A 26,206-nucleotide genomic window follows, 5' to 3' on the forward strand; every position below is an offset into this window, starting at 1 on the left:
ACTGCCACTGTATTAGCTGTACTTTTGGGATGAGGAAATTCTACTCCAGTGAAATTCATACATTGTAGTATGCTTTGCTGATGTAGAAATAGGTGGATTTCTGGCCTCTATAATCTTACATACTTCTCCAGATATCTAAGAACATTGTGTTGAATATGTGTTCTTTTCTTCAACTCTATGAAGGTTTATAAATTCAGGATAGCATAGTTATTGTTTCTTATTTTCTTAAATACAGTTTTCTTGTTTCATACTGTTTGTATGAAATGTCATAATTAAATCTTCTACTTGTTTATAGATATTTCATTAACTCACAAAGATTCTTGTGTGCTAATAGGAAACCTGTGTATTTTTTATCAGAGGATATAACCACTCACTTCTTTCATACAGAATTATTTTTTTAGATCTAATAAGGTTATTGTTGTATGGCTGTTTTATTAAACTTTTCTTGGTTTCTAAGAACTAGTGTTTGCATGTCATGGATTAGTCATTCAGGAAGTACCAGCCAAAGAGTTTAGAACTGCAGAAGATAAGGTTTCCTCTGTTTGTCTAAACCATAAAACTTCCCCAGTTCAAATAAGATCAGATTACAAAATGTTTTAAAATTTTAAAGTAGTTTAATAAAGGGCTCTAAAACTGTTATATAATATTATAAATTTTATAGTTGTTTATATATGAAATCAGTTCTCTCTCGGCCAGCCCAACTCTTGATCATATGAAAATCATCAGATGTTCACTGTCTTTAAAATGACCATGTGTCCTGATTTTTTTCCTCCAAATTTGGGAGGAAACCTCCAAAGTGGTTCTTCTAGAAAACAAGTTCAAGTGGCCTCCCTCCCCATCAGTTCAGGAGACATAAATCTTCTTTGAGAAAAGTGGAAAAACATTAATTTAACAAGCAAAATACTCACAAACATGGAAAAATTAATAATATTTAGCAATGGAACCTCTTGTTGTTCTGAAGAGATGGCAGATTCAGAAAGTCCTTCTCATGGAGTATAACTCGGCTCGCTCAGTCTCTTATCAGTCCCTCCTGCACTGGAAAATGCTGTGTCCTGGGCCCCAGTGGGCCATAGGTGTGAGCTCCCAGTGTTTTCCTGGGTTTTCAGTCCAGAGTGGGCTTGAACAGTTCCAGGAAAAAGAAAAGCCACAGTCTGGGAAACTTTTCTGCCTCAGCTAGCTAAAAAAAAGAATAACTAAAAGCAAAGGAGAGCTCTCTCCTGCTCCCTGTCCGTGCTACTGACAGTATATACCGGGAGAAAGAGAATGGTGAAGCTCTTATCTCTGTTTTTGAATACAGCTGCCTCAGACATTCAACCCCTTCTCCTTCTCCCCCCTTCTGCTCTCAGATCTAGTTTCAAAGGCACAAAACTTATTTCTGGGCTAAACAGACAAATGGGGATACAATTCAGCATCATAAAGTCACCCTAGGACACCATGATATCAAACAAGCATCAAAAATCAACAGATATATTTTAACATATTTTTTGAAAGCTGTTCTGTGTATTTGTTATAATAGTTATTTATGTGTTATAGGTTTATACACAGCAATTTGTGGAATTATCAAGTTCTTTTCTTAATTCTGTGTTGCTTTTTGCATACACAGAGTAGTTAATTGAGCATGGTGACCATAACCATGGAAATACCCATATCTTGTCTTGGCATCTTCCTTGTCATCCACTTCTGGAATTCAATTTGCCAGTAAATCACTGGATCCATATTGTGATCTTATTTGTGAACTGTAGTAGGTAGTCAGTAAAAATCAGTGAGTCACACTGAAAGGATAAATAATAAACCACAGAAAAGAAGCCAGTGCAGATGTTTAACTTGGTTCATGAACTTGTTCTCTTCTTCCTTGGCTCTATTTTAACCTTTGTAAATTGTAGTTACGCTTTTCTTGGAGTTTTGGAAAAGGCGGCAAGCAAGACTGAAATATGAATGGGATTTGGTTGATTTTGAAGAGGAACAGCAACAGCTTCAGCTGAGGCCTGAGTATGAAGCAAAATGTACCCAAAAGAAGAGGAATCCCATAACTCAGGTATGAACATGCTGCATTGACGTGTGTGCAAATTCAGTTGTATGATGAAAGTTTCATAATAAGGAAGTTGATATATTAGATCAGAAAAATAAGGGCAAAGTTTATGGCTTTTACCTGTTTTTTTACAGCATCTTTCACAATTCAGGGTAGCAGTAACTGAAACTTTCATGGCTTTAAAACCATCCTTTCTTATCCCTACACAACATATGAAGAAGCATCATGATCTAAAGTGATAAGTTGGTCTAGCTGTGGTTTTGTTTCTGATACACAACCACTTTGGGGACCACCAGAGGAGTGAAAGTTGCCGAAGTCCTTTCTCTGAAATGTGATTGAGATGCAATTAGTGACCCTACTTGACTCTGTTACATACTCTATATAAATAACTGATATTAGTTGTTTTCATTTAAAATTATTTTAGGTAGGAGTTATTTGACAAATTTTGGGATCAGCTGGTTGCATTCCAGCACATCTACCAGCCCATTTGATGTATTTTAAAATCATCTTTTCCCTTTCATAGAATTGCATATAAAGAGCTTATTGTCGCTAATCCTAGTTAGAAGTTAGATAACACAATCTTTAAGAAAGAAATAGAAACTTAGCCAGAACATAAGAGTCTTTATTCTGTAAACACTAGCCCTGTCTTTCAGGGCTTGTCTTCTTAATCATTAGGAAATACATATACTTATTTTTCATGAGAGTTTTTCCCCTTCCATACACTGCATTAATTCTGCTGTTATACGTTGCTGTGTACCTCGCACAGAACTCTTTGATAGCAGTACACTATGTTTAAGAGTGTGTCGCCCTGCGAATCAAGCCTTTTGATATTGTTTTCATAATTTTTAGCTACTTTCCCAGGAAAGTAACTATAAACATAGGTGTTTATACATTCCATTAAATATATGCCTTTTGATGGACGTCTCTCACAGCCAGTGTGGCTGGGAAGGTGGTAACCTGACTATCCAATCCCTGGTCGTTGTTGAAAACCTATAAATACTGAAAGAACAAAATAAACTTCCTTCTTCTTTCATCACACTTCAAGCTGCATCTGTGTAAATCATTTTGTGTCCAACAGTGACAAGAGTGTAGCTCTGCTGAAGCATTAATTTCTGCATGTTCAGGAGAGCAGGTTCAGGTAAATCAATTTTCATTAGTTAGCTCTACTAACTGAAAGCACATGCCTGCCAGTTATGTATTATTTGCTGGTTTGCATCCCTGTGTATGCTTAGGCTCAAACCCCCCCTTCCATGGCTGCACAGGGCCCAAACCCTGCCAGACTGCTGTGTTAGTGCTGCAGCTGAGGGAAAGAGCCGGGGGAGCTTTGTCCAGCAGGCAGGTGCTGGCATTTGTGTGCTCTGAGAGAGAGGGTGATCATGTTAGGACAGTGCAATAGTGGGCTGACTGGTTAGCAGTGGTTGTGTACAGAATGGACCAAAACCTTTATCCTGGTGAGGTGAATCAGCTATACCAGAGCACAGCCAAAGGCTTAGGTATGCTTGTATATCTGTCCTGAGGGAGAAGATTGTTCTCTCTCCGAATTAATCCAGATCGCATAGGTGAGATAGGGTTTTGTGAACTTCATTTAGGAAGTAGAAATGGACTGTAATACGCTTCTCTTACCTCAGTGTGAGATACTGCACTCCTCTGTACTTTCTAAGTATGCATTAAAAATTGCCATAAAAATTCAATGACTATACAAGCCTTTATTTTATGACAATTTAATTTACTGTCTCGGGGGTTTTTAGAAGTTTTTTTGCAGCAGGGTTTATCAGTGATCCTTATCAGTACCCAATTGTAAGCTAACTTGTACGGGTAATAGTATTTCCTTCTGTTAGAGCATGTGCTATACTGAACATGTGAAAGGCCAGTGCTTTCAAATAACTTAATTCTGCAGTAACCAATAAGGTTATGTGGGTAGAGGACAATGACTTTCTTATGTCCCACAGCTGGTTTTGCTTCACTCAGAAAATTATTTCATCATTATTCATGATTCAGAGTTCTAAGTGTACTGAAACTGAAATTGCTGATCTTGAGGCTATCAGTGACATACTTGTTCATGATGCTAAACTGTCTAATTAGATCATTGCTAAAATCTGAGTTTAATGATCACAATGTAATTCTACTTTACATAAATAATGAAGCATTCGATTCAAACTTAGGCTCTGTCATTGCACATTACTGCCTATTATTATATTTGGGATTGCAGCCATTTGTAGTACTCAGTGCCACTTTGCTCAAGAGGAGTCTAAGCATTCTACAGTGCCTTGTCCCACAGATCTATCAAATTCAGGTTATTTTTCACTAGATCTTCTTCCACTGGCATTAGTTCTTAAAGAGAAGATTCTTTCATAAAACATGTACTCTGATATTTTAGGAACTAGAATTAGTTACAAAAACGTTACATGAACTTTGAAAATTGCTCATGTGTTGTCTGGGAATACTGGCATGGCTAAGACCCAGTTGCCTCATGCAGTGGCAGAGCTTGGCAGCTATGTTCATAGCCATTTCTTCAACTAAAAAAAAAACAAATAAAATGGAAGGAGTGGAGAAGAGCACTGTCTGGCAGACTGGCACATCCAAGTGACAAGATTTAAGGAATCTTGGCATGAAGAGTTTATAAAACTTGAGTCCAGTTGTGGACTCAGCTGTTTGACAGCTAACCTAGCATTATGGTAATAGCTGTGGCTTGCTTGTCTCAGGAAGCTGGTCTTTTTCCTTTAGCTACTGATTGATTTTGCAAAATTTTAACCATTCTTTTCAGGTACTGTCTTTACTTATAGCAGTTTTATGGCTGCTTCTGCCCTGAACTTTTTGCCCTGCACTGCTCCCCCAACTCCTTGCACACTCAAAATTATGTCCTGTCTGCCATTAGAGAGGGGCAGGGTTCTGTATGGTTTCCCTTGGATGTGAGCACTTTTCACACAGCTGCTGAGAGCTCTGTGTACTGCTTCATGTTGAAGTAAGATGTGAGAATAACATGAACTGTGCTGTCTTTGACTGTTTCAGGAGATGGAGCCTTATTTGCCTTTAACTAGCCAGGCTGTGCGATTCTGCATCTCAGGAGCTACAGTGTTGTTCTGGGTGAGCATGTTTTTGAATCATTTTAGCATATATCAGAGATGCTGACCATTACTAATCATCACATTAACATAAATTGGTTTTAACCATGATGTTAACACATGCTTTTATTACTGTTCTGCAGATTTCATGCTGTCATTTAAGGTGCACATAAATTCTGATTTTTTTTTTAAATAAGGCACTGGAAATCTGTCATTAATTAATAATTTGTGTAACTTTTTCAATCTGTTTTTTAATTCTGCTGCACCTATTCTGCACTTCTCCTGCACTTCTCACACCTGGATTTCTCAGTCTCTTCTGAGCTGATCTTCAGAATACTTCTTCATGGGGAGTTCCATTTATCTCAGTTCTCTGGGTCAGGAAGAAAACTCCAAAGCTCGTTAGGATCTTGTTTCTCGTGTTTATTAGGATGTTATCACAAAACTTGGCAGACTTTTCCAGACTTTTTGCTCAAGTTTAAAAAACTTTGGTTTTGAAGGCACAAAATGGCCCCAAACCACACAGCTGTTTCATCTTTATACCTACTTTTATCCAATTAACAATAGACACGTATATTATTTTTCTTTATGACCCAGTGACCCATCATCTGCGTGCTGCATTGCGGCATTTTCTATCCAATCAGTTACTATTACCCAAAAACCTCTAGAAGAAGAACATGGAGAAGAAAGAAGAAGGAAAAGAGACCACACCCTAAATCCTCCATCTTGTATTCTGCTTTCTAAACTAGTTTAAACTCTAAATTAACTTTTTCACCCAGTGACTTAAGAAAACTCTCTAATCTACACACTCACACTTTTAGCTTTTCTATCTAACTTTAACAGTTGTTTTCATGTAACACCATGAAAACGTGCCCATAAATTTCATGCTATATGATATTCAGGGTTCTTTTGGATATCAGAGCCAGGCATCAGAGATAAGGGCACACACTCTGTGTCTCAGACTCCAACAATTTGTTTGGACATTTTGGCATGGGGATAACTTTCTCTGTGACTTATTTAATGTTAACGGTTATACTGAAAAAATTGTAGTAAAGGCCAACAGAAAAAAGAATTCACATGAATGAAGAGTGAGTTTCAGAGCAGACAGTTTAATCTAACTTGTCCTTTCCATCTCCTGTCTATACTCTTCTGCACTTTCTCAGATATCCGTATTAGATTGTCAGCTTTTCTTATGGTAACAAAATAATTTTGTTGGTTTTAGTGTATATAATGTAACAAATTACTTTGCCTGCCTGCTTTCCATTTCCGTGGTGCTGAACTCGTACCCACAAAGAATAAAATTTTAAAAATATAAAGCATGATGGTTTATATCTTGTTTTTAAAGCTGCGTGCATACAGCTATAGTGTATAGCTATACTAAGCTGCAAGTGAATTTCAAATCTCCCTCCTTTCCTCAGGTGTCCTTGATCATAGCCAGCATGATAGCTGTGATTGTGTATCGCCTTGCAGTGTATGCTGCGTTCGCCAGCCTCATGGAGAACACTCAGACACTGCAGCCCATCAGTGGCTTACTGACCCCTCAGCTGGCAACTTCAGTCACAGCCTCCTGCCTCAATTTTGTCATCATCATGATACTGAATTTCTTCTATGAGAGAATAGCCATCTGGATTACTGATATGGGTAAGCAGGGGTACTTGAAGGCAAAACTTGGAAGGAATCATTGAAGATTCCATTGAACACCATCAAAGTATTCTGTGCCGTTCTCAACTCAGGCACAGTAGGAGCTCAGTAGCTTACAGCAATGACTCAGGTGTATCTACGGCCATACTGAACTTTTCCCCTGCATTTCAGTCATTCTCATAACCTAGTGTCTCATCATATAATTCTTGTTTATATTAGAACTAGTCTACAGAGAAAATCACAGACCTGAACATAGTTAAAAATCATCTTGAGTCATCTTGCTGATCATCTTGCTGATCAAGCAAGATCAGGCTGTCTTGAACTAGTAGTCTTTCAATTAGAAATCCTGTAAATATATTTGAAAAAATAAATCACAGCTATCTTTACAAGCAAAAAAGACTAAATAGTCATGACCCTTAGCCTGGGGGAAAAGATGGGATGGGACAGTACATTTTCCATTTTTATCTGAGCATTGTTTCTTTTAGCTCTGGCTGTACAGATTTGGAGTTACAAAGATGGAAGGCAGAGGTTGAGCAGGATGAGAATCTGTGGCCAAGATGTGTTATCGTGGCAGTAGCCATTGATAACAGAACCCTTGCACCAGAGATGAGGCCCAGAAAGAGTGACTACTTTTGTAGTGTATTTAATGTTTGACTTCTGCTTGCATGCTGAAAATATCACTCTTGAGAGGCCTTCTTACATATTTTTTTTTCAATTTTATTTAATTTTATTTGTCCCTAATGATTTAGAGCTAGAAGTCCCTGAAGGTGTTTTATAGAAAAACATAATTGCAGAATATATTCAGCTTGGGGAACTTGGGGAACTGAAAGTATTAGGTACTTGCAGTTTGTGTACTTGTCATAAAAAGTGTTGGTTGATCTTTTTTTTGTGAGATCTTGCAAGTCGAGTCAAGAGTTGAAAGGTGTTCCTTGCAGAAACTTACATGGATGTTACATTTGGTTTATTTTGATTTATCATGGACTATCTCTCATATCTGTATTGCTTATCTCTCTTGGCTGAATCAGACCAAACTGAAACAGAAGAATTAGTAACTAAAATTGCCCCTTACAAGCACAGAAACAAACAGAAAATCATATTTTTTTTAAATCTTTCTTTTTTGAGGAGCAAGAATTACAAGCGTGAAGGCTCAGCAGTGTTATTTTGCTGATTTGCAAGTGTGGATGATTAATTTCTCAAGTGGCAGCACTACCTGGGGCTGTGGGTTACAGGGGGAGTGTAACAGTTCACTGGTGTGGGGGGAACTGCTGCCCTCCTCAGGTGGCCGAGGTGGCTATGCCTGGCCCAGGCTGTCAGGAGTGTCTGCCCAGACTTTTTCACTCTTGAACTCCTTGAAATGGTTAGGCCAGATTTGGTGTTCAGACAAGCAGATATAACCTGCCTGTGTTTGCCTCACATCAGTATTTTAACAGCTCACTGAAAATAAAAATACTTTAGGGAGCTGCAAGCTAGGCAGACTGCCTTACCTGAGTGCTCTCTCCTCTGTCCTACACTCAGATGTCAGATTCCCATTAAATACCTCATGTTCTTCTGGCATGCAAACTTACACCAAGCTTGGAAACATCAGTTTACTCAGCTATATGAAACAATTTTACAATAAGGCAAATGAGTTTAACACATCTGCCAAGGTCCTGACCAACAGAGAGGGACTTGAATGTCTGTAGTGTTTTTTCTTATGCTGCTTCCCAACTTGAATTGGTTATATGTTATCATTTAACAGGACATTTGATAATACTATGCTTAGAGCTTCCTGCTGCCTTCAAAAATATAAATGTGGTAGACAATGAGCAGCAAAAGGCAGCAAAATCCTAAGCCAAGGTTTTGGTGATGTACAGTAACTCCAAGATGCCCATACCGTCCCCTATTCTTCTTCCCATTATGAACCTTAGCCTCGTCTTTCAGAGGCACATGGACCATGCAGTTTCTGTTGATTTTAATGACATGCACATACAGTATGTTGGGGAAAAAAAATACTGTAATATACTTCTCTATCACAAAGAAAAAAATAATTGTGTGTTGCCAATAGTGAAATTTTCATACTACAGGAGATCCTTCTAGTTACTGTTTGAGATTCATCTCAGCTGTCCTAAAATAGTGTAACATTTGGAGATGGACAAATGCTAATGAACAGGACATAGAAGGGGAAATTAAATTGTATAGAAGTTTTAAATATGAATTTTCTTTGCCTGGCTGCATCAAACATTGTATTGTAAAGTACGGGTAGGGTGTCTGAAAGTAAGAACTCCATCTGCTGAAATCTTTTAAAAAAAAAAAATCATCTTTTTTTTTTTTTCTTTTAAGGCATGATGAATATTTGTGAATCTGCCCTTTAAAGAGAATAAAGGAACATAAAATTATTGTTTTCTGGTTTCACAGAGATCCCCAGAACTCATATGGAGTATGAGAACAGGCTCACTATGAAAATGTTTTTGTTCCAGTTTGTCAACTACTATTCATCTTGCTTCTACGTGGCCTTCTTCAAAGGGAAGTTTGTTGGTTACCCAGGTGGCTACACATACATGTTTAATCGCTGGCGAAATGAAGAGGTAAGATTTTCTTAATTAAGGTGGATTGTTCCTTCAATCCGCACAGTCGTAAATTTCCAACTGGAGGCTTGGTCTAAACTGAGCTGGACTTCAGCTGTCCTGAAGCTGATGCTGGGGCTTCCAATAACTCTTCCTGCTCTTTCTAGTCAGGGAAACACCAGCAGTGAAAATCTGTCAGTCACAAGAGTGAAAAATCATAAAGCTTTTATTGGTCCCAGTTCTCCTGAAGTACCAGTGGGTTTCACCATGGATCATAAAAAAAATCTGGTACTGAGAGCTCACTGAGTGCAAAAGATTCACCTTGCTGGGGCTGAGGGGTGCACACAGGCCCTGCTGAAGCATCTCTGAATTACTCTGTCTTCATATGGTTGATACATTTTGGTGTGTGTTTTGTCTCACACTTGAAACATTTAAAGCACTTCTGTAACAGCCTTCCTGAGAGAGTGGCTTATCTGGCAATCCATGTGGAAATTAAATATTGTTCTTATAAGTTTTAAGATCTCCTTTCTTGCATTTATATAGTAGTAGAATATAGTTTGTCTGGGTGATACCCATTATTCATGCCCATTAATACTCAGTTTGTCTCCACCAGTGTGATCCTGCAGGCTGTTTGATAGAACTGACGACACAGCTCACCATAGTCATGGCTGGCAAACAGATCTGGGGAAATATCCAAGAGGCTATTGTTCCGTAAGTTCTCTGTGGCACTGAGGTGGCCATCTTATAGTTAGAGAAATTCTTGGGAGGAGTGATTGCCATATGAAGAAGATAAGAAGAATTCTGTAAATTAAGCACAAATTCTGACACACTCATTTCATAAATGCTTTCAGCCTCTTTTGTGAAAGCCATGCTTATATGCATGTTTTATTAAGGAGCTTGCTCAGAAAAGGGGAGGGACTATGTTAGACCTATTTGCAAATAGACATGGGCTGGTGGGAGATGTGGTGTTTGGAGGCCACTTGGGGCACAGTGATCATGAAATTGTAGAATTCTTGATATTTGGTGAAATCAAGAGGAACATCAGAAAGACTTCTACACTGGACTTCAGGAGGGCAGACTTTGGCCTATTTAGGCAACTTATTCAGAGCAGTCTTTGGGAAGCAGCCCTTAAAAACAAAGGAGTTCAGGAAAGGTGGGCGTGCTTCAAAACAGAGATCTTGAGGGCACAGGAACAGACTGTCCCTGTATGCCAAAAGATGAGTTGATGAGGCAAACGTCCAGCCTGGGTGGGCAACAAGGTTTTGAAGGAACTTAGAAATAAAAAGAGGATGTATCATGTTTGGAAGGAGAGTCGGGTCTCTCAGGAAATATTTAAGAGAGCTGCTAGGGAATGTAGGAAACTAATTAGGGAAGCCAATGTTCAAACTTTATCAGGCAATATCTGCAAAAGATAATAAAAAATTTTTTTACTAGTATATTAATGGTAAAAGGAAGGGTGAGACCATCCTTTGTTCTCTATTGGATGCAGGAGGGAACTTAGTAACTGAAGATGAGGAGAAAGCAGAAGTGCTTAATGCCTTCTTTGCCTCAGTCTTTAGTGGGAAGACAGCTTGTCTTCAGGACAGCTGTCGTCCTGGGTTGGTAGATGGTGTCAGGGAGCAGAGTGGTCCCCCTGTTGTCCAGGAGGAGGCAGTCAGAGAACTACTGAGCTGCTTGGATGTTTATAGATCTATGGGCTCAGATGGGATCCATCCCAGGGTGATGAGGGAGCTGGCAGATAAGCTTACGAAGCCGCTCTCCATCCTTTACCAAGAGTCCCGGCTCACTGGTGAGGTTCCAGATGACTGGAAGCTGGCCAATGTGACACCCATTCACAAAAAGGGTGGGAAGGAGGATCCTGGTAATTATAGGCCAGTTAGCCTGACCTCAGTACCCAGTAAGGTAATGGAGCAGTTTATACTGAGTGCCATCACGTACCACTTACAGGTTGGCCAGGGTATCAGACCCAGTCAGCGTGGGTTTAGGAGGGGTAGGTCATGTTTGACCAATCTGATCTCCATATATGACCAGATGACCCACCTGGTGGATGCAGGGAAGGCTGTGGATGTTGTCTATTTGGACTTCAGCAAGGCCTCTGACACTGTCTTCCACAGCATACTCCTGGGAAAGCTGGTAGCCCATGGCTTGGACAGGAGCAGTCTGCTAGGTTAAGAACTGGCCAGGCCCAGAGAGTGGTGGTGAGCAGTGCTGCATCCAGCTGGCAGCCAGTCACCAGTGGTGTCCCTCAGGGGTCTGTGCTGGCACCAGATCTGTCCAATATTTTTATTGATGAGGTGGATGAGGGTATTGAGTCTTTCACTAGTAAATTTGCAGATGACACTAAGCTAGGAGCATGTGTCAATCTACTGGAAGGTAGGAGGGCTCTGCAGAGGGACCTGGAACAGTTGGATGGATGGGCAGAGTACAATGGAATGAAGTTTACCAAGTCCAAGTGCTGAGTCCTGCATTTTGACCACAAAAACCCCCTGCAAGGTTACAGGCTGGGGATAGCGTGGCTGGACAGTGTCCAGGTGGAAATGGCTGAACATGAGCCAGCAGTGTGCCCTGGTGGCCAAGAAGGCCAATGGCATCCTGGTCTGTATCAGGAATAGTGTGGCCAGCAGGAGCAGGGAGCTCATTCTTCCCCTGAACTCAGCACTGGTGAGGCCGCTCCATGAGTGCTGTGTCCAGTTCTGGCCCCTCAGTTCAGGAAGGACATTGAGACGCTTGAGCGCATCCAGAGGAGGCAACGAGGCTGGTGAGGGGCTTGGAACACAAGCCCTGTGAGGAACGACTGAGGGAGCTGGGGTTGTTTAGCCTGGAGAAAAGGAGACTCAGAGGTGACTTTATCACTCTCTACAACTTCCTGAAAGGAGGTTGTAGTCAGGTGGGGGTTGGTCTCTTTCTCCAGGCAGCAACTGACAGAACAAGAAGACACAGTCTTAAGCGGTGGCAAGGGAAATACAGGTTAGATATTAGGAAAAATAAAAATTATGGAAAGAATGATAAAGTACTGGAATGGTCTGCCCAGGGAGGTGATAGAGTCATTGTCCCTGGATGTGTTTAAAAAAAGACTGGATGTGGCACTTGCTGCCATGGTATAGTTGAGGTATTAGAGCATGGGTTGGACTTTATGATCTTCAAGGTCTCTTCCAACCTAATTAGTTCTGTGACTCTGACTTTCACAGAATGTTCTTAGTTGGAAGAAACCGATAGGGATCAAGTTCAGCTCTTCAGTGAATGGCCTGTACAGGGACTAAACCCACAAGCTTGGTGTTATTAGCACCATGCTCTAACCAAGTGAGCCAATCTGATCTGCTTCTCTCACTGTTAACTTTTTTCTGGATATACAGCTGGATTTGTAACTGGTGGGGTCGTCGGAAAGCCAGAAATAATCCCGAAAATTTATACAGTCGCTGGGAGCAAGACCATGATCTGCAGACATTTGGAGCCTTAGGCCTGTTCTATGAATATTTAGAAATGGGTAAGTTTAAAATTACAAATTTGGAATTGAGGACAGGACACCTTGTACTGACACTTTCAAAAGAACATTTTCTCGATTAATTGTTGTGGGTTGATGCCACCAGTTTCATGTGCATAAGAGGACTATTAACTGCTGGAAATCATTAAATAGATCAGCCCAATTAATAAAAAAGCTGTCTTTGCATCTTAAATGCTGGGAATTTCACAGGAACACTGCAATGATTTTTTTTTTCTTCATTTGAATGGGGAACGTTATTCTCAGTGCAGCCAGCTGTCTTTATGTCTGTTCTTTTCTTGTTCCAAAGCATATTCTTAGTTGATGTCAGTGGAAATTTTCAGTATGGGATGAGTGCCAAATGTGCTGTAAGGATGGGTACTGCAGACATGAGATCTACAAACTGGCTAGAGGAGAATCCCTTCAGCTTTAGTCCTACACTGATCAGTGCTTTGGTTCGGTCCATTAGACCAGCAAAGGGAGTGTGGGCAAGAGAATACAGGTTTTCAAAGGTAAAGTGAGCATGTCAGCATGTTAGTGTTCAGGAACACACATAATCACAGAATGATTATATGAAGGTACTTTATTGAAGAGTTCTGGGTGTCAGGGGTACACATACCCAAATCTGACCTGATTTGGTTTTGAGTTGAACATATTTTATACTCTATCGTTATACAACTTACATATTAATTATTAAACTTACATTGTTCTATTGTAAGCATTGTTTTTACCCAAGCATGGATTTCTTGTGATCCCCCCCAGCCCCCTAACATTGTTCCTCATGTTCTTTAAACTATATCTGATCACATCTAACAATTGTATCATTTATCATATACTGACTACACAGGTGCAGTTTGACATGATCTTTAGCAAGGGCCTAACATTTCTCGGGGCCTACTTTTCCCAGGGCTTTCCAAACCTAACTTTCTTTCTAAGTCTCCGAATTTTCTAAGATTTTAAAACCTTTTGCTATCAAGCATATAACAGTTGTTTACAAAACCTGTGAAACTGAAACTAAAACTGAAGCAAAGATAAATCTAAAGAACACTTTAAGGAAGCTAATATTTGGCTATTACAAGGATACATTTTGTTGAAAAATGAACCTTTGTATTGTTTTATTTCTGCAGAAATGTTTTTAAGTATTCTAGAGCTGTGTAGTGTTATTATCACTTTAATTTGATACAGGGCTGTGGTCTTGTGAAACTAATACTCTCATAACAGTCACTGTTGCCAGACATGTCCTTGCTGTTCCAAAATCAGAACTATGCTCCAGCATTGCCCCAGGGCTGCTAAGCTAGTAGGAATTTTATTGCTTGGCTGACATGAGAAGCTTACCACTGAAATCATGGAAGAGTGAATGACTGGTCTATGGGAATTTCTTTTTATCCATGACCGAAACCAGACAAAATTTTCTATTTCCTTTATTAGAAATATAGTGGTGGTATTGGCTGTGTACTGAGGATTATCACGTTCCGTACTGAGATACTTACTTTTGGTAACAACTGAAAGGGTCATTTGTATATTTTAGTCACAATTCTTAAACTAATGTCAAGACTTCCCAATGGAACTACTGCATATAGAATTTTATGCCATAATTTTATTAAAAGTTATTAATGTTTTGATTCAGTCAGTAACAACAGGTGGAGTAAGGTTGTGAGATGTGCAGTTGAGAAGTAAAAGAACAAGGTGGTACAAACTTCAAGAGAACAAAACTAGCCTGCTAACAATTGAGAAATTTGACGGATGACTACATCCCAATTCCCCTGCAGTTACACACCATATATCCAGCACTGCTGGCAGCATCATTTCACAGAACCTAAATGCCTATTCCTATGGGTGCTGCTCAATGGCAGCCAGAAGGGTGTGGAGAAGTCTTGGGGCTGGGGCTGATTGTCACTTAGGCCAGGGCTGAAGATGACTAGTGCAGCCTGGCAGAAGTTTGCCATTTGTCTGCTAGTGGTAGACTCCTGTCACTCTGAGGATACTTCTGGAAGGGCAGATTTTGACACTTTGTTTTTCTCTCTTGCAGTCATTCAGTTTGGATTCATTACTCTCTTTGTGGCATCTTTTCCCCTGGCTCCCCTTCTTGCTCTGATGAATAATATCCTGGAGATTCGTGTAGACTCCTGGAAATTAACCACTCAGTACAGAAGACCTGTGGCTGCGAAAGCACATAGCATAGGAGTGTGGCAGGAAATCCTCAATGGGATGGCCATCCTGTCTGTTGTCACTAATGTAAGTATATTAACTGTGCTACATCAACACTGATTCTTCATGTATTCAAAATGTGAAGAATTAAAAACCAGATGATGCTTATTCTCCTTATCAGCGCTGTATCACGTTAACCAACCATCAAACAAGTGGTTTTGCTTGTCCATATGTTGACAGTATGCAGCTCCCGATCCACATTTTATTGACCATAATCTTTCATTCAGTTGTCTGTGGTTCCAGCCCTTTGGAATGGCCTTAGCCAGTATGAAGCTTAGACTGATGAAGCACACTGTTTGCCCAGAGGGAACTGTAGGGGACAGGAAAGGTGGATGAATTTTGTGTGTCTGATGCATTTTTGTCCTTGTCATTATGAGACCTGTTCTGGGGGAATTCTGCTCTGCTTCTGGATGCCCCTGTGGGAGCAGTGGCTCCAAGTATTTATTACAAACTGGTAACTAAATGTTATGCCAGTATTTCATCAGAAACATACTGTAAAGCAGACTACTGAGCACAACAGACACTTCTTTTTAGTGTCTCTCAGGCAACAAACCCACTTGCAGGTACTGCTTAAGTAGCATGATACCTCAGCACCTAAAGTATCTCAGGCTTCCAGGCAAAATGTGCTGAGGCTGCAGTCAGCATCTTTTACTGAGGTGGAGTGCCCTAATCCTGCTTCTCACCCTTTCTTAAAAAATTCTGGGTAATGCCAGAGTCACAGAAACAAAACGCCTTTATAAATCTGCTCACAAATTTTGTGTGCCACTTCCCTTATTTCTTTTTCCAAATTCTTTTCAGGCTTTTATTGTTGCATTCACATCAGATATGATCCCTCGTTTAGTTTACTACTATGCTTATTCTGAAAATGAAGACTCACCAATGTCTGGATACATAAACAACAGTTTGTCAGTGTTTCAAATTTCAGATTTTCCTGAGCGAAATAAACCTAAAGAGAATCCAGAAAACTTTGTCATATGCAGGTTGGTGTATTTTATCACTTTGTATAGAATAACTACAAAAAAACAGTGCAGATCTAAGTAATCCATTAGAAAATAAATTATGTCATTCCATCATTCTAAAGTGTGAGAGGTAATATTTAGGCTATTGATAAGGTAATGCTTGAGGTGGTAAGAGATCAAGCCAATAACAAAAATAATCATCTCAAAAAAAATCACCAGAAAGAGTCTCATTGATAATTTGCATTTTGCTTTTTCTTCACTGGATTTTTTGTTTACTTAATTACAATATTGATTTTTGAGTGAGGAAGAAAATTTATGTCCCTGAAGTTGCAAACTTCAGGCAATATTTTCAAAGATTTTTAGGCTGAATAAGTGGACTATATAAGTGAAATAAGAGAGCAGGATAAAGGACATGTTTAGATCCCAAAGCTGAGAATGAGGTATGGTATTTAAAATCAATCCTTATTTTGCTTGATCAGACCAAAAATCAGACCTATTCTGCTTTTGTTTAAAAAATAGTCCTTTCTTGCTAGCAAAAGCATTGGAGATTCTAGAATAAATGCAAAAGAACTTTAGAAATTGTAAAATAAAAGTATTGATTGGATGAAAAAAATCTCAAAGCAAGCAAAAAAACCCCTAAACCACCTCAGCACTTTCAGAAACAGCTGCATTTGTTTGGTGGTGTAGAACATGCACTCAAGTCTGTTCTTTCATGAGACCCTGCATCTATCCAGTCCATTATCTGCTAATGTCTGTCACATTTATTCAATAGGTGTCCATTACCCTGTGATATATCCCATCACCCTGTCCTGTATTATTTGATCATTGCCTGAAAAACAAGTAACCTGTGTACTAAATTTCATGTCACACATCCTCATCTCTGCTCTGTTGCTGTGTGTGTGAGGGTGTTTAAGGAAACACAAAGATAGAAACAAGCTGAGAGGCTTTTTTTGCAAAAGCAAACAGACCATTTAAAACAAGAAAAGGTTCCTTAAGTGACAGCTGTACTTGCTTGTAAAGTGTCACTAAGCTTGTAGTCTGTCCCAGGCTGACTGACATTTCACCTTTGCATGTCTGTCATTCCAACAGGTACAGAGACTATCGATATCCTCCAGATCATGAGAGAAAATACTTACACACTATGCAGTTCTGGCACATTCTTGCTGCAAAACTGGCCTTTATAATTATTATGGAGGTATGTTCCCTACAAAATTTCCTTCTGACATTGGTACCTTGTGATTCTCTAGATAGTTACTAAATATATATATATAAATACAGAAAATAGAATTGCTAGGAGTATAAAATAATTTGTTCCCTAGGTAATACCAAGTACTCATGTCCTAAATAATTACTGTTACTGGGCCTTTTAAATTCAGTGAGCTGACCTCAGAGTAGGAACAGTGAAAATGGCTAAGCAAGACTGCAAATGTTGATCAAAATAATCAGCAAAATAAAAAAGGTCTTTAAGCAAGTGTAAGAGATTAAAGCCACCAGGACTAGCACTTCTACTCTTCTTGCTTTCATTAAAGAGCTGTATGTGAGATGACTGTGTTCAAAATCCAGACAGCATTTTGCAGTGATGTATATTGGTTAAAATCAGCTAAATCAATAGTTTGGATTACTAGCATGTCAGTGTTAAGCCACTGCTGTACAAGTTACGAAGGGAAAAGGGAGTAGTTCAGGTGCTCATCTCATCACTTTTCCTGCTGTGTTTCATCAGCTTTCAATAGCAAAGTGTTTTCAGCACAGCTGTGTGAACTTTCTAACAAACCACACAGAGAAGTTAAAAAGTGATGGTTGAGATTCAGGCCCTGACACTTTCCTCTTGGGTTTGCTGAGTCATTAATGGTTTGGATTTAAAATTTCTGCATAAGAAGATAGGTTTTAGTCTTCATGTACATCTTAGATACATTAAGTATTGTTCCAGGATATCCAAATTAAATGTATTCTATTGTGAACAAAAAGTGACCTATGTGGTGACAGATAAAACAAGACATGTTTCATTTAGTAATGAGTTGTTACTTTTTTTTTTCTTTTTAGCATGTGGTATTCATCGTCAAATTCTTTGTAGCATGGATGATCCCTGATGTTCCTGCAGATGTGAAAGCCAAAATAAAACGTGAAAAATATTTAACACAAAAAATCCTACATGAGTATGAACTTGAAAAACTGAAGGAGAGACTGTGCCAAGGTGATAAACAAGCCACAGAAAAGGAGTTCATCGCCACAGAAGGGAGAATGGAGCTATCCCGAGCAATGTAGCCAAAAATCCAATTGTTTGGGATTTAGGTTGTTTTAGCTTTTTTTATCTGTGGTTTGCTCAGTATGTTGAAAGTTGTAGGAGAGTTCAACCTTTCTCTTTCAATCCAAGGATTTTAGGGTTTTCTTTAAAGGTTTTACTGAGCTTTCAAGGTTTAGGAAATCTGCTTAAATGTATGATTTCAGCACTGTTTTTTATTTTCCCGTGACTTTGAACAGTAAATGTAATCTTGTAATCCTAGAATTTTGACTCCTGGTATGGGGACTGTTAACCTCAAAGGGCTCACAGGGCATGATAAGGTCATTAACCACCAAGCCCTCTCCCTGTTGCTAATTGCAGCATTCCAGACTGTATCCCAGCTGACTGAAAAGGATACCACAGAGGACCACTGCTGTGGAATATGCTGAGAATTATTATTCTTATTATGTGGCAATTTTAATAGAACACTCCTGATACAAGGGTTAAGGTTTAGGACTTTTTTTTATATTAATTATGTCTTATGAAACATTGGTTTGAACTTCTATACATTTTGCAGAAAGAATTGATTTTTAAAGATATATTGGCGTAATTCCACTTGTAGGCACAAAATTCAGTTAATACAAACTAGTGAAGGGGAAAAAAAAGCCATAATTTATTTTCTTAAACAATTTGTGGAAGAGTTTACTCTCTAAATACAGTTATTGTGGAATCACCTAAATGCAGTGGGTCTTGAAAAGATGTATGCAATTTGGAGAATAACAGTTATTTAATTTCTCATTCTCAAAAACTGCCATTGGAAGATTATGTTTGACATTGTTTTTGGCCAAATCTTCTTGTTTGTTTATTTATTTATTTGTTTGGATTCTCAATGAATGCCAGCAAAGGGCTAAAGCTGTGTGTCCGTCCTCAATGCATACTATGGAATGTGCCTGCACTCCATGGCAGTCAACTGGGAGCTGGATCACCATACCAGTTGATTTAGCTGAATGGTTTGGTCTTGGATTTTTATCACGAAGATTTTAAGCATGCCAAATAATAATCTATCTTTATGCTGTTATTGTCCTTATACATAATGTCCTGTGGCTTGGGGGTTATTCTGTTGTGGTTTTTTTTTCCTTTTGAATCTTTAGGAAGGATTTTTCTTTTCCTTTTTGTTAGGTGGCTTTTCTACAAAGTTACTGGGTTTATAAATATATAAATATCTATTTGTGCAAAGTAGCTTCCAGCTGTTTAAGAATGTGCCCTCATTTCCTATTTTGAAGCAGGTAGGCATTTTTATAATTTTGCTGTATATTTAAAATGTATCAACACTTCCATGCTTAGTGCCTTGTTTCTTTGCATTTGGCAAGAGGTGTGAAAATTATCTCTGCAGGCCAGTGCCCTTTTCCAAAAAATGCTTGCAGTCATAAGGATACTGTGAACCTGCAGACAGAGCTGTTCAGTGTTACCAAACCAAGCCTGCCTTGGCACACTTCTGTTTCAGTTCTATGAGGACTGTTGGAGAGCAGTTTGTGCCTAGACTGCAGATTGTTGTAACACCAGATTATTGAGTTCTCTCATGCTGAATATACAAGATAGACAGGATTAGAAAATTTTGCTCTATTTGCACTTTGAAAGTTATACTTTGCAAGTATAAACATAAAAATTGAGATTTGTATTCCATATCAGCTGAATTATGTGCTGTTTACTAGTACCACAACTTAAGGTGTTTTGTTTTAGCAAACCTTGCCTGTGTCTTGGAGTACTTGGCGAGTAACCTTAATGTTGTAACGGTTTTAAATCAATGTCCTGAGTGGAGCTGTTGTTATTAGCAAAAGGATTAATGCTAAGTGCCTACCTCGAGCACACATCACACAGTTTGGCTGCCAGTCAAGGAGTTGATGCCGATGATTATTTCTCATTACTGTAAGTTACCTTCATTCTCTAAGGTTGCTTGATCAATCAAGCATGTTTGCAATTTATGTTCATGATGAACTGATCATGTTCTTGAATATTCAGATGTATTTGAAGTAATGGATCTGTTGGAGGAATGCATATGTAAATAAATTAGCTCTGCTGCTTAATGTGTAAGCCAAAGAAAAGTATTAGCCATCAGTCGTAATCACATATCGAACACCACAATTTGCACCATGAAAGCACTGTGCTGCATCTTGCACATATACTGTTAATTAAACTGCCTAATTTAGCTGTTGTGGGTTTGTTACTGTTTGCAATGCAAACAGATGCTTCAAACAGAAAGGTGATGAAATACAAAAGGGTATATTTCTGTAGGAAATGTACAACCTGACTGAAGCTGAAAACAGATTTGAAAACTTAGTGTTAGATGGACTATTTCTGCTTATGGAAGATTAGTTTCTTCAAGTAATAAAGTGTCCTTATATACTACTCTTGAAAAGATATCAGCAAAATAAGTGTGTTGTGAATGAGCAATGCTATTTAGAAGATGGAGGAAAATAAATAAATACATTTGTTTGGGATACAGCAATGATATGCAGACCCTAAATTTGAATTGATGTTTTGACTGCTATTGTGTACTTCTTACAAACTTATTTTTTAAGATCACTTGCAGTACAAACAGATGTTTTGTATATGTTGTATCATACAATAGAAAGTGGAAAAAACCCTGGGATCAGCTTATTTAGAAAGAAATATGTATGTATTTTAAAAATAAGTCATTACACTTCATAGCATTACTTCTTTGTATACAGAAGCTGTTGAAAAGAGTTGTCATACTAAAAGCTAATGTCACATAAAAAATTATCTTGATGCCTTTTTTTCATAATAGTTTGCCTTTACTTGCTATTAAGCAGTATTTTGACTAAAGGTATCAGTATGGTTGGGTTTATAATGGTTCACATTAGTTTCCTGAAGTGTTCTTGAAAAGTGATGAAAGTAAGGAAGGCCTGATCAGTTTGGAGATGTGCTGATTCTTATTGATTGTTGGAATATTTCATTTTGATGTGATTTAGTATCTAGAAGTCTTCTTTAACCAAAGTGTATAAAGTTTTGTCTTGCAATTACTGTAATTTAAGCAGCAATAGACTGCCTCATTACAGTTAGTTATATAAAACAAATTTGACCTTTCAGGTGTAATACAGTCAGGGATTTTTATTTTTTTTTTCAATTAAAATTTAGGTTTTTTACCATGGGAAGGTTTAGTGGGGCATGTTCTAAGCAAAGGACTGCAAAAGAAGTGTGCTACTATGAGACACTATCCTATTTTTCTAGAATGTTTTTTACTGTGCTTTTTTTCTTTTTTATTTAATGCTGTCAGTTTGAGGCAACAGAATGGAATGAAAATAGATGGCGTTTCTGACTATTCTACATGTACCACTTGTTTGACTCGTACTGTCATGTAATCTGAGTAGCATTTTTGTCTGCTAAGTATGTTGCTGATATATATGATACACTAATATCGGAATAATATTTTTAAACATTCTGCTAACATTTAATATGCACATTTAATAAGATCTGAATCTAGAAAATAAAGCTGTGTTCATTTTTAATGCGCTGTCAACTTTTGTGTGAAAATTCCAAGAACTGAGAGAGAAGCCAAAGTACAAAAAGTCAAATGCCTGAAAAGCCCCCTGGAGGAGAATATTCATACAGATTTCTGCAACTCATGTATGTTGTGTTCATAGGGATCCATTTTCAGCCAGGCTGCTTTTTCTGGGTTATCTGGATACACTTTTTATTCCTGCAATGCCAGGACCTGAGGTGACTTCTCAAGTTCTCAGTCATACATGCTGCAGTTTCCACATGCAGCACAAGTGGTTCACATACATGCACTTTAAATAGCTTTTGTTTGAGTACATATACTAGAAAAGATGGCAGGGCTGAAGCTTTCCCAAGGGACTGCTAAAGTCTTACAATACATATTTTAATCTTAAAAGTCACTTCTGGGACCAGTGAAGGGCTTTGGATTATATCACAGGGAATCTGGTTTGAATTTTATGACATGCTCTCAGTAGACGTCTTTATCTCATCATGTCACCTCTCCTGTTGTATCACCTTTTCAGGACTTTGGAAACAGGGTTACCTGCCAGAATTGGTAGGTCAATGTCTTTCTAGCTTTGAAATTATAAACTAAGACACATGCAATTTAAGCATATTGAGGAAAGGTACAAGATGAATAAAAGAATCCTCTCTGTATTAAAAAAGAATGAAAAAATACCCAAACCAGTAAGATGTAATTATATAATATGGGAACCACTACTGTGCTCAATACTGAGGTTAGATAGGGTACTTAATTAAGTATGAAAATGAAAAAGCATTTAAAAGGAGAAGGAATTAGTAACAAAAGAAAAAGCAGAGGAAGAAAAAAAATATGAAGAAAGATGCTGCTGATATGCAGGATATAAGGGATATTTATATATTAAGTTGTGAGTGTTCAGGTGTATTCGAGCTTTGGTCTTGGATCTTAAACCTTGCCTCCACCAAGGCCTGTGGTAAATGGGTAATTTAAATTTAAGTTTAATTGGGCTACAATGTCTTCCAAAGCCAATAATATTTTATAAAAAAAGAGTAGTGTATTAGCTTGTGAGAAGACATTTACAAATTCTGGTACAAACCTGGCTCTCTGTATGATTAGAAATTGTAGCTACCCTTCAAAAGTCTTAATTTCTTCATTAAACTTGTGCACCAAAATTCAGTGGTTTTACTTTCTGAATCAGAAAAATGGGTAAAGTAATATCATCTACCCAGATCAAAGAGTCTTTCTAAAAACAAATCTATGTTTATTCTATACAAAGAAAAAAAAAATATAGGGAGCACTGAAATAGAAGACATTTTTCCAATGTTTACATTTCATAAAGTAAGTTGTCTTACAGCAGCAGAAAAATAAGTAACCCATTCACCAGCAGATTAGTGGTAGCAAGATGTGGGAGAAACAATATGCCAGCATCTTAAGTCTGCAATTTGTTTGAAATGTGTAGGCTCTGAAATGAATAAAAACTTATCTAATATTCCTCAAAATGTTCAAAATTAATAAAAACACAGTGTTTCTGAAAATACTGTCTTAAATGGTGAGGACACACTGCTGGAAAACACAGAGTAGGGGTCAGGGGTCCTAACATGTGTGGCAAGAGAGGTAAAAGGGAGCCCTCACAAAGGACTTATTTAAAAAACTTCCCTTCCCTAAACAGATGGAAAGAAGTAAAGGGGGGAAAAAGGATGATCATTACCATATGAAGGGTAACAAAATTATTTCCAGACTATATGAATTACTGTGTAACCTCATTAAGCCCCAGCTTTTTTTTGTCTGTCTGCCTTGTTAAGGGTGGTCACAACAATTCTTGCCTTGGCATCCTTAAAAAGGAGTAGCTAAATTAAATCTGGTTTTAAATAATCAGTTGTCTTAACACAGCACTTACATGATTCAGATGCAACTCAGGAAGGTTTTTTTTAAGCAAATACTGAGAAATCTGCTGGGGAATGATGAGTAGGATGTGAAATTCAGCAGCCATATCAATTTTTGGAAGATGCAATATGCACATTCCCTTGCAATAATTAGTGACTATGCTTTCTCAGTCAGAAATTAGTCAGTCTGAAGCATTTGATAAGGGTAGGATTTTTTGAAATTTTTTTTTAATTTTTTTTTTCAACTCCTCAACAAGCCAGTGCTGTTAGCTTGCCAAAAACATTTGTATTTAAATCACTGACTGACCTTGCTTGGCCCTTGGGTGTTCAAAGCATCCAACACTATTCAGCATTTCAGTTTTGGTACTGAAATATGCAGAGGCCATAGTAACTGCTTCTGTCATCAGGGGGCATTAAATAAATGAGCCTTGTTATGTTAGCCTTTTCTTAACCAGAGTTGCTTTGAAACCCTTGATGTCGTAGGTCTATCTGGCCCATACCATCTTTGGCAATGAAAAGTTGCAAACGTAGAAAAATTCTGGCTCATATGGCTCCTAGAGCCTTGCATCTCACATGCTGGTGGCTTTTATTTATTTTTCTCAGCTACTGCTTGTTGAAATGTAATACAAATAGTGCTGGAATGTTCCAGCACTGTATGCTCAATAGCTCTTTTAATAGGTTTTTCAAAAAGGAATAAAAGTACACCAGAGAGAAGGTTTTAGCAGGGAAAACTGATAGGAAGGCAAGATTCCCTGCCATCTTACATCTTCACAACAGGCAGTTTTGTTGTCAGTTTATCTCAAATAAACATATCTGCTGACAGAAGCCCGTAACTAGTGCCAGCAAATAGTAATGCTACAGGTAAGCCTGTTCTCTGGTGGTGGCATCTATATATTATTCTTCAGCTAAAATTCTGTCTCCATCTATTCCAATGTAAAGTGTAGTTATTTTCAGATGTGGCCAAGATTTCAACATCTCTGTAATAAGAATCCAGGTAAAAAAACAAACATATGAAATAGGTAGGCAAAGAGGTTTATATACAGCTCACCATATAATAGTAATCTGTTCATTTTAAGGTATCAAGAGTTCATGCTGCTCTAAGCAAGCCACCAGTGCATTGTTAATCAAGAGGGATTCCCTGCTTTCCCCTTTCACATACGATTCCTTGCCTCTGTGTCAATGACAGCTTTTTAAATTTTTCAGAAGTACAGTAGCAAAGGCAGTAGTAGAGGCAGTAGCAAAAAAAGTCTCATATTTTGAATAAGGGAGAATAATCCTGTGTGTTTCATGGTAAACAGTAAGTGTTTTTCCTTGGGTTTTTGTTTGCATTTAGGTGGAAATAGCAAATAATTCTGTGGCTGCAACCCGCCTGTCACAATGACTCATGTTTTAATTAAAATATGCCACAGTATATTGAGTCACCAGGTACCAACATCCAACTTTTTCATCAACTGAAAATACTCTCTGTGGGACTGGCAAAAAGATGATGATCTAGTTAATGGGGTCACTGCTGTGATTAGAACTGAGGGAGGTGACATGGGTAGAGGAAATCAAAGCAGATAAAGAGCCTGCTTCATACTTTTGCTATAAATTCAGAGTGCTGGGGTTATGTGCTGAACATGAGGAGGGAACTGAAAATAGAAAGGAACTATGAAGTCTTTATTAATTACTTTATCTTCAGAACGAGGAAGGTGAATAAATATAAGTGTAAGGTCTTATGAGCTGGAGAAGACAGAAAAGCTGAGGCATCAGATGGGCTTGAAGCCCTAACTAGTAGAGAAATTTTTAATATTGAGGTATGTAGAAGAAACCTTTAATTGTAAATGTTAGTCTATCAGCAGGTCTCCCCAGCCTAGGAGAGGGGACCCAGTATTATTAGTAGTTAGGAACTGGAAGGGGGCATCCAAAAGGTTGATTAAGTTGAGAATGGAAAAGCAGGATTTTCTTTGCTTTTGCAGGTGGAAGAAATTAACTGCAAAGAAATCATTTGGAGTGTTTGCTTCATTTTCAATGCTGGACAAACTGCTTCAAATGTCTACCCAGAGTAACCAGACACCTCACAGCTGCACAGAGCAGCCCCCCTTTCTCCTGTGCACACAACATTCATCCTTGATTGTCACATATCTGTCATTGCAGGGACTGAGCTCATTCATGGGCACAAAGACAGTTGCAGGAGCAAGGCTTTTCCATAGACTTTAGGTATCTGATGAGGATGGGGCAAATGCTAAGCAAGGGAACTTCAGTTTCTGTTGTGAGAAAAAATACAACTTCCTACAAGGCTACATGGGGAAGCTTCTTCATTCTGCAATACATGCCAATTATTTGGTGCATATTTGGCACAGAAATGCACAAAATTCACAGTCATTCTGAAACTTTACAATTAAGGCTCTAACCTGAAAAAGGGTTGATACTGTTTAGCATAAAAAGAGTGATATCAGAACATTGTCTTTTGACATTATGCTCCATGTCACATTTTAAAGCATGCTGGAACAGCAGCTTGGGCTGGAGGTGAAGCTGAATGGGCTGACTAAAAGGGCCAACCCAAAGCATTAGATAGGAATTTCTCTGTTGATTTTTTCTTTGAACAGACCACAGTGATTTGTCAGTGAAATGTCAAACATCTAAATTAATAAAGACAGTCCCACCATAAATCTGTTGTCAGAATGGGCAATAATGGTGCAGGCAATCACAA

The 26,206-nt window shown here is 38.4% G+C and overlaps 1 protein-coding gene across 7 annotated transcripts in view; it reads left to right on the forward strand.

Moving 5' to 3' along the window:
- The window catches only part of ANO5 (anoctamin 5), a 67,516-nt gene extending 45,862 nt beyond the window's left edge, over window positions 1-21,654 (forward strand). For all 7 annotated transcript variants that reach the window (XM_058847016.1, XM_058847024.1, XM_058847037.1 and 4 more), the window contains 10 exons: window positions 1,884-2,035; window positions 5,039-5,113; window positions 6,507-6,729; window positions 9,124-9,293; window positions 9,886-9,983; window positions 12,626-12,756; window positions 14,780-14,985; window positions 15,757-15,938; window positions 17,007-17,112; window positions 17,958-21,654. In XM_058847016.1, coding sequence (XP_058702999.1) covers window positions 1,884-2,035; window positions 5,039-5,113; window positions 6,507-6,729; window positions 9,124-9,293; window positions 9,886-9,983; window positions 12,626-12,756; window positions 14,780-14,985; window positions 15,757-15,938; window positions 17,007-17,112; window positions 17,958-18,179 — 1,565 coding nt within the window. In that variant the 3' untranslated portion in view covers window positions 18,180-21,654. The remainder of the gene's footprint in view (window positions 1-1,883; window positions 2,036-5,038; window positions 5,114-6,506; window positions 6,730-9,123; window positions 9,294-9,885; window positions 9,984-12,625; window positions 12,757-14,779; window positions 14,986-15,756; window positions 15,939-17,006; window positions 17,113-17,957) is intronic.
- Window positions 21,655-26,206: the final 4,552 nt, after the last annotated feature.

The sequence above is a fragment of the Poecile atricapillus genome, chromosome 1, assembly GCF_030490865.1.
Source record: "Poecile atricapillus isolate bPoeAtr1 chromosome 1, bPoeAtr1.hap1, whole genome shotgun sequence".
In the NCBI taxonomy this organism is placed as follows: domain Eukaryota; kingdom Metazoa; phylum Chordata; class Aves; order Passeriformes; family Paridae; genus Poecile; species Poecile atricapillus.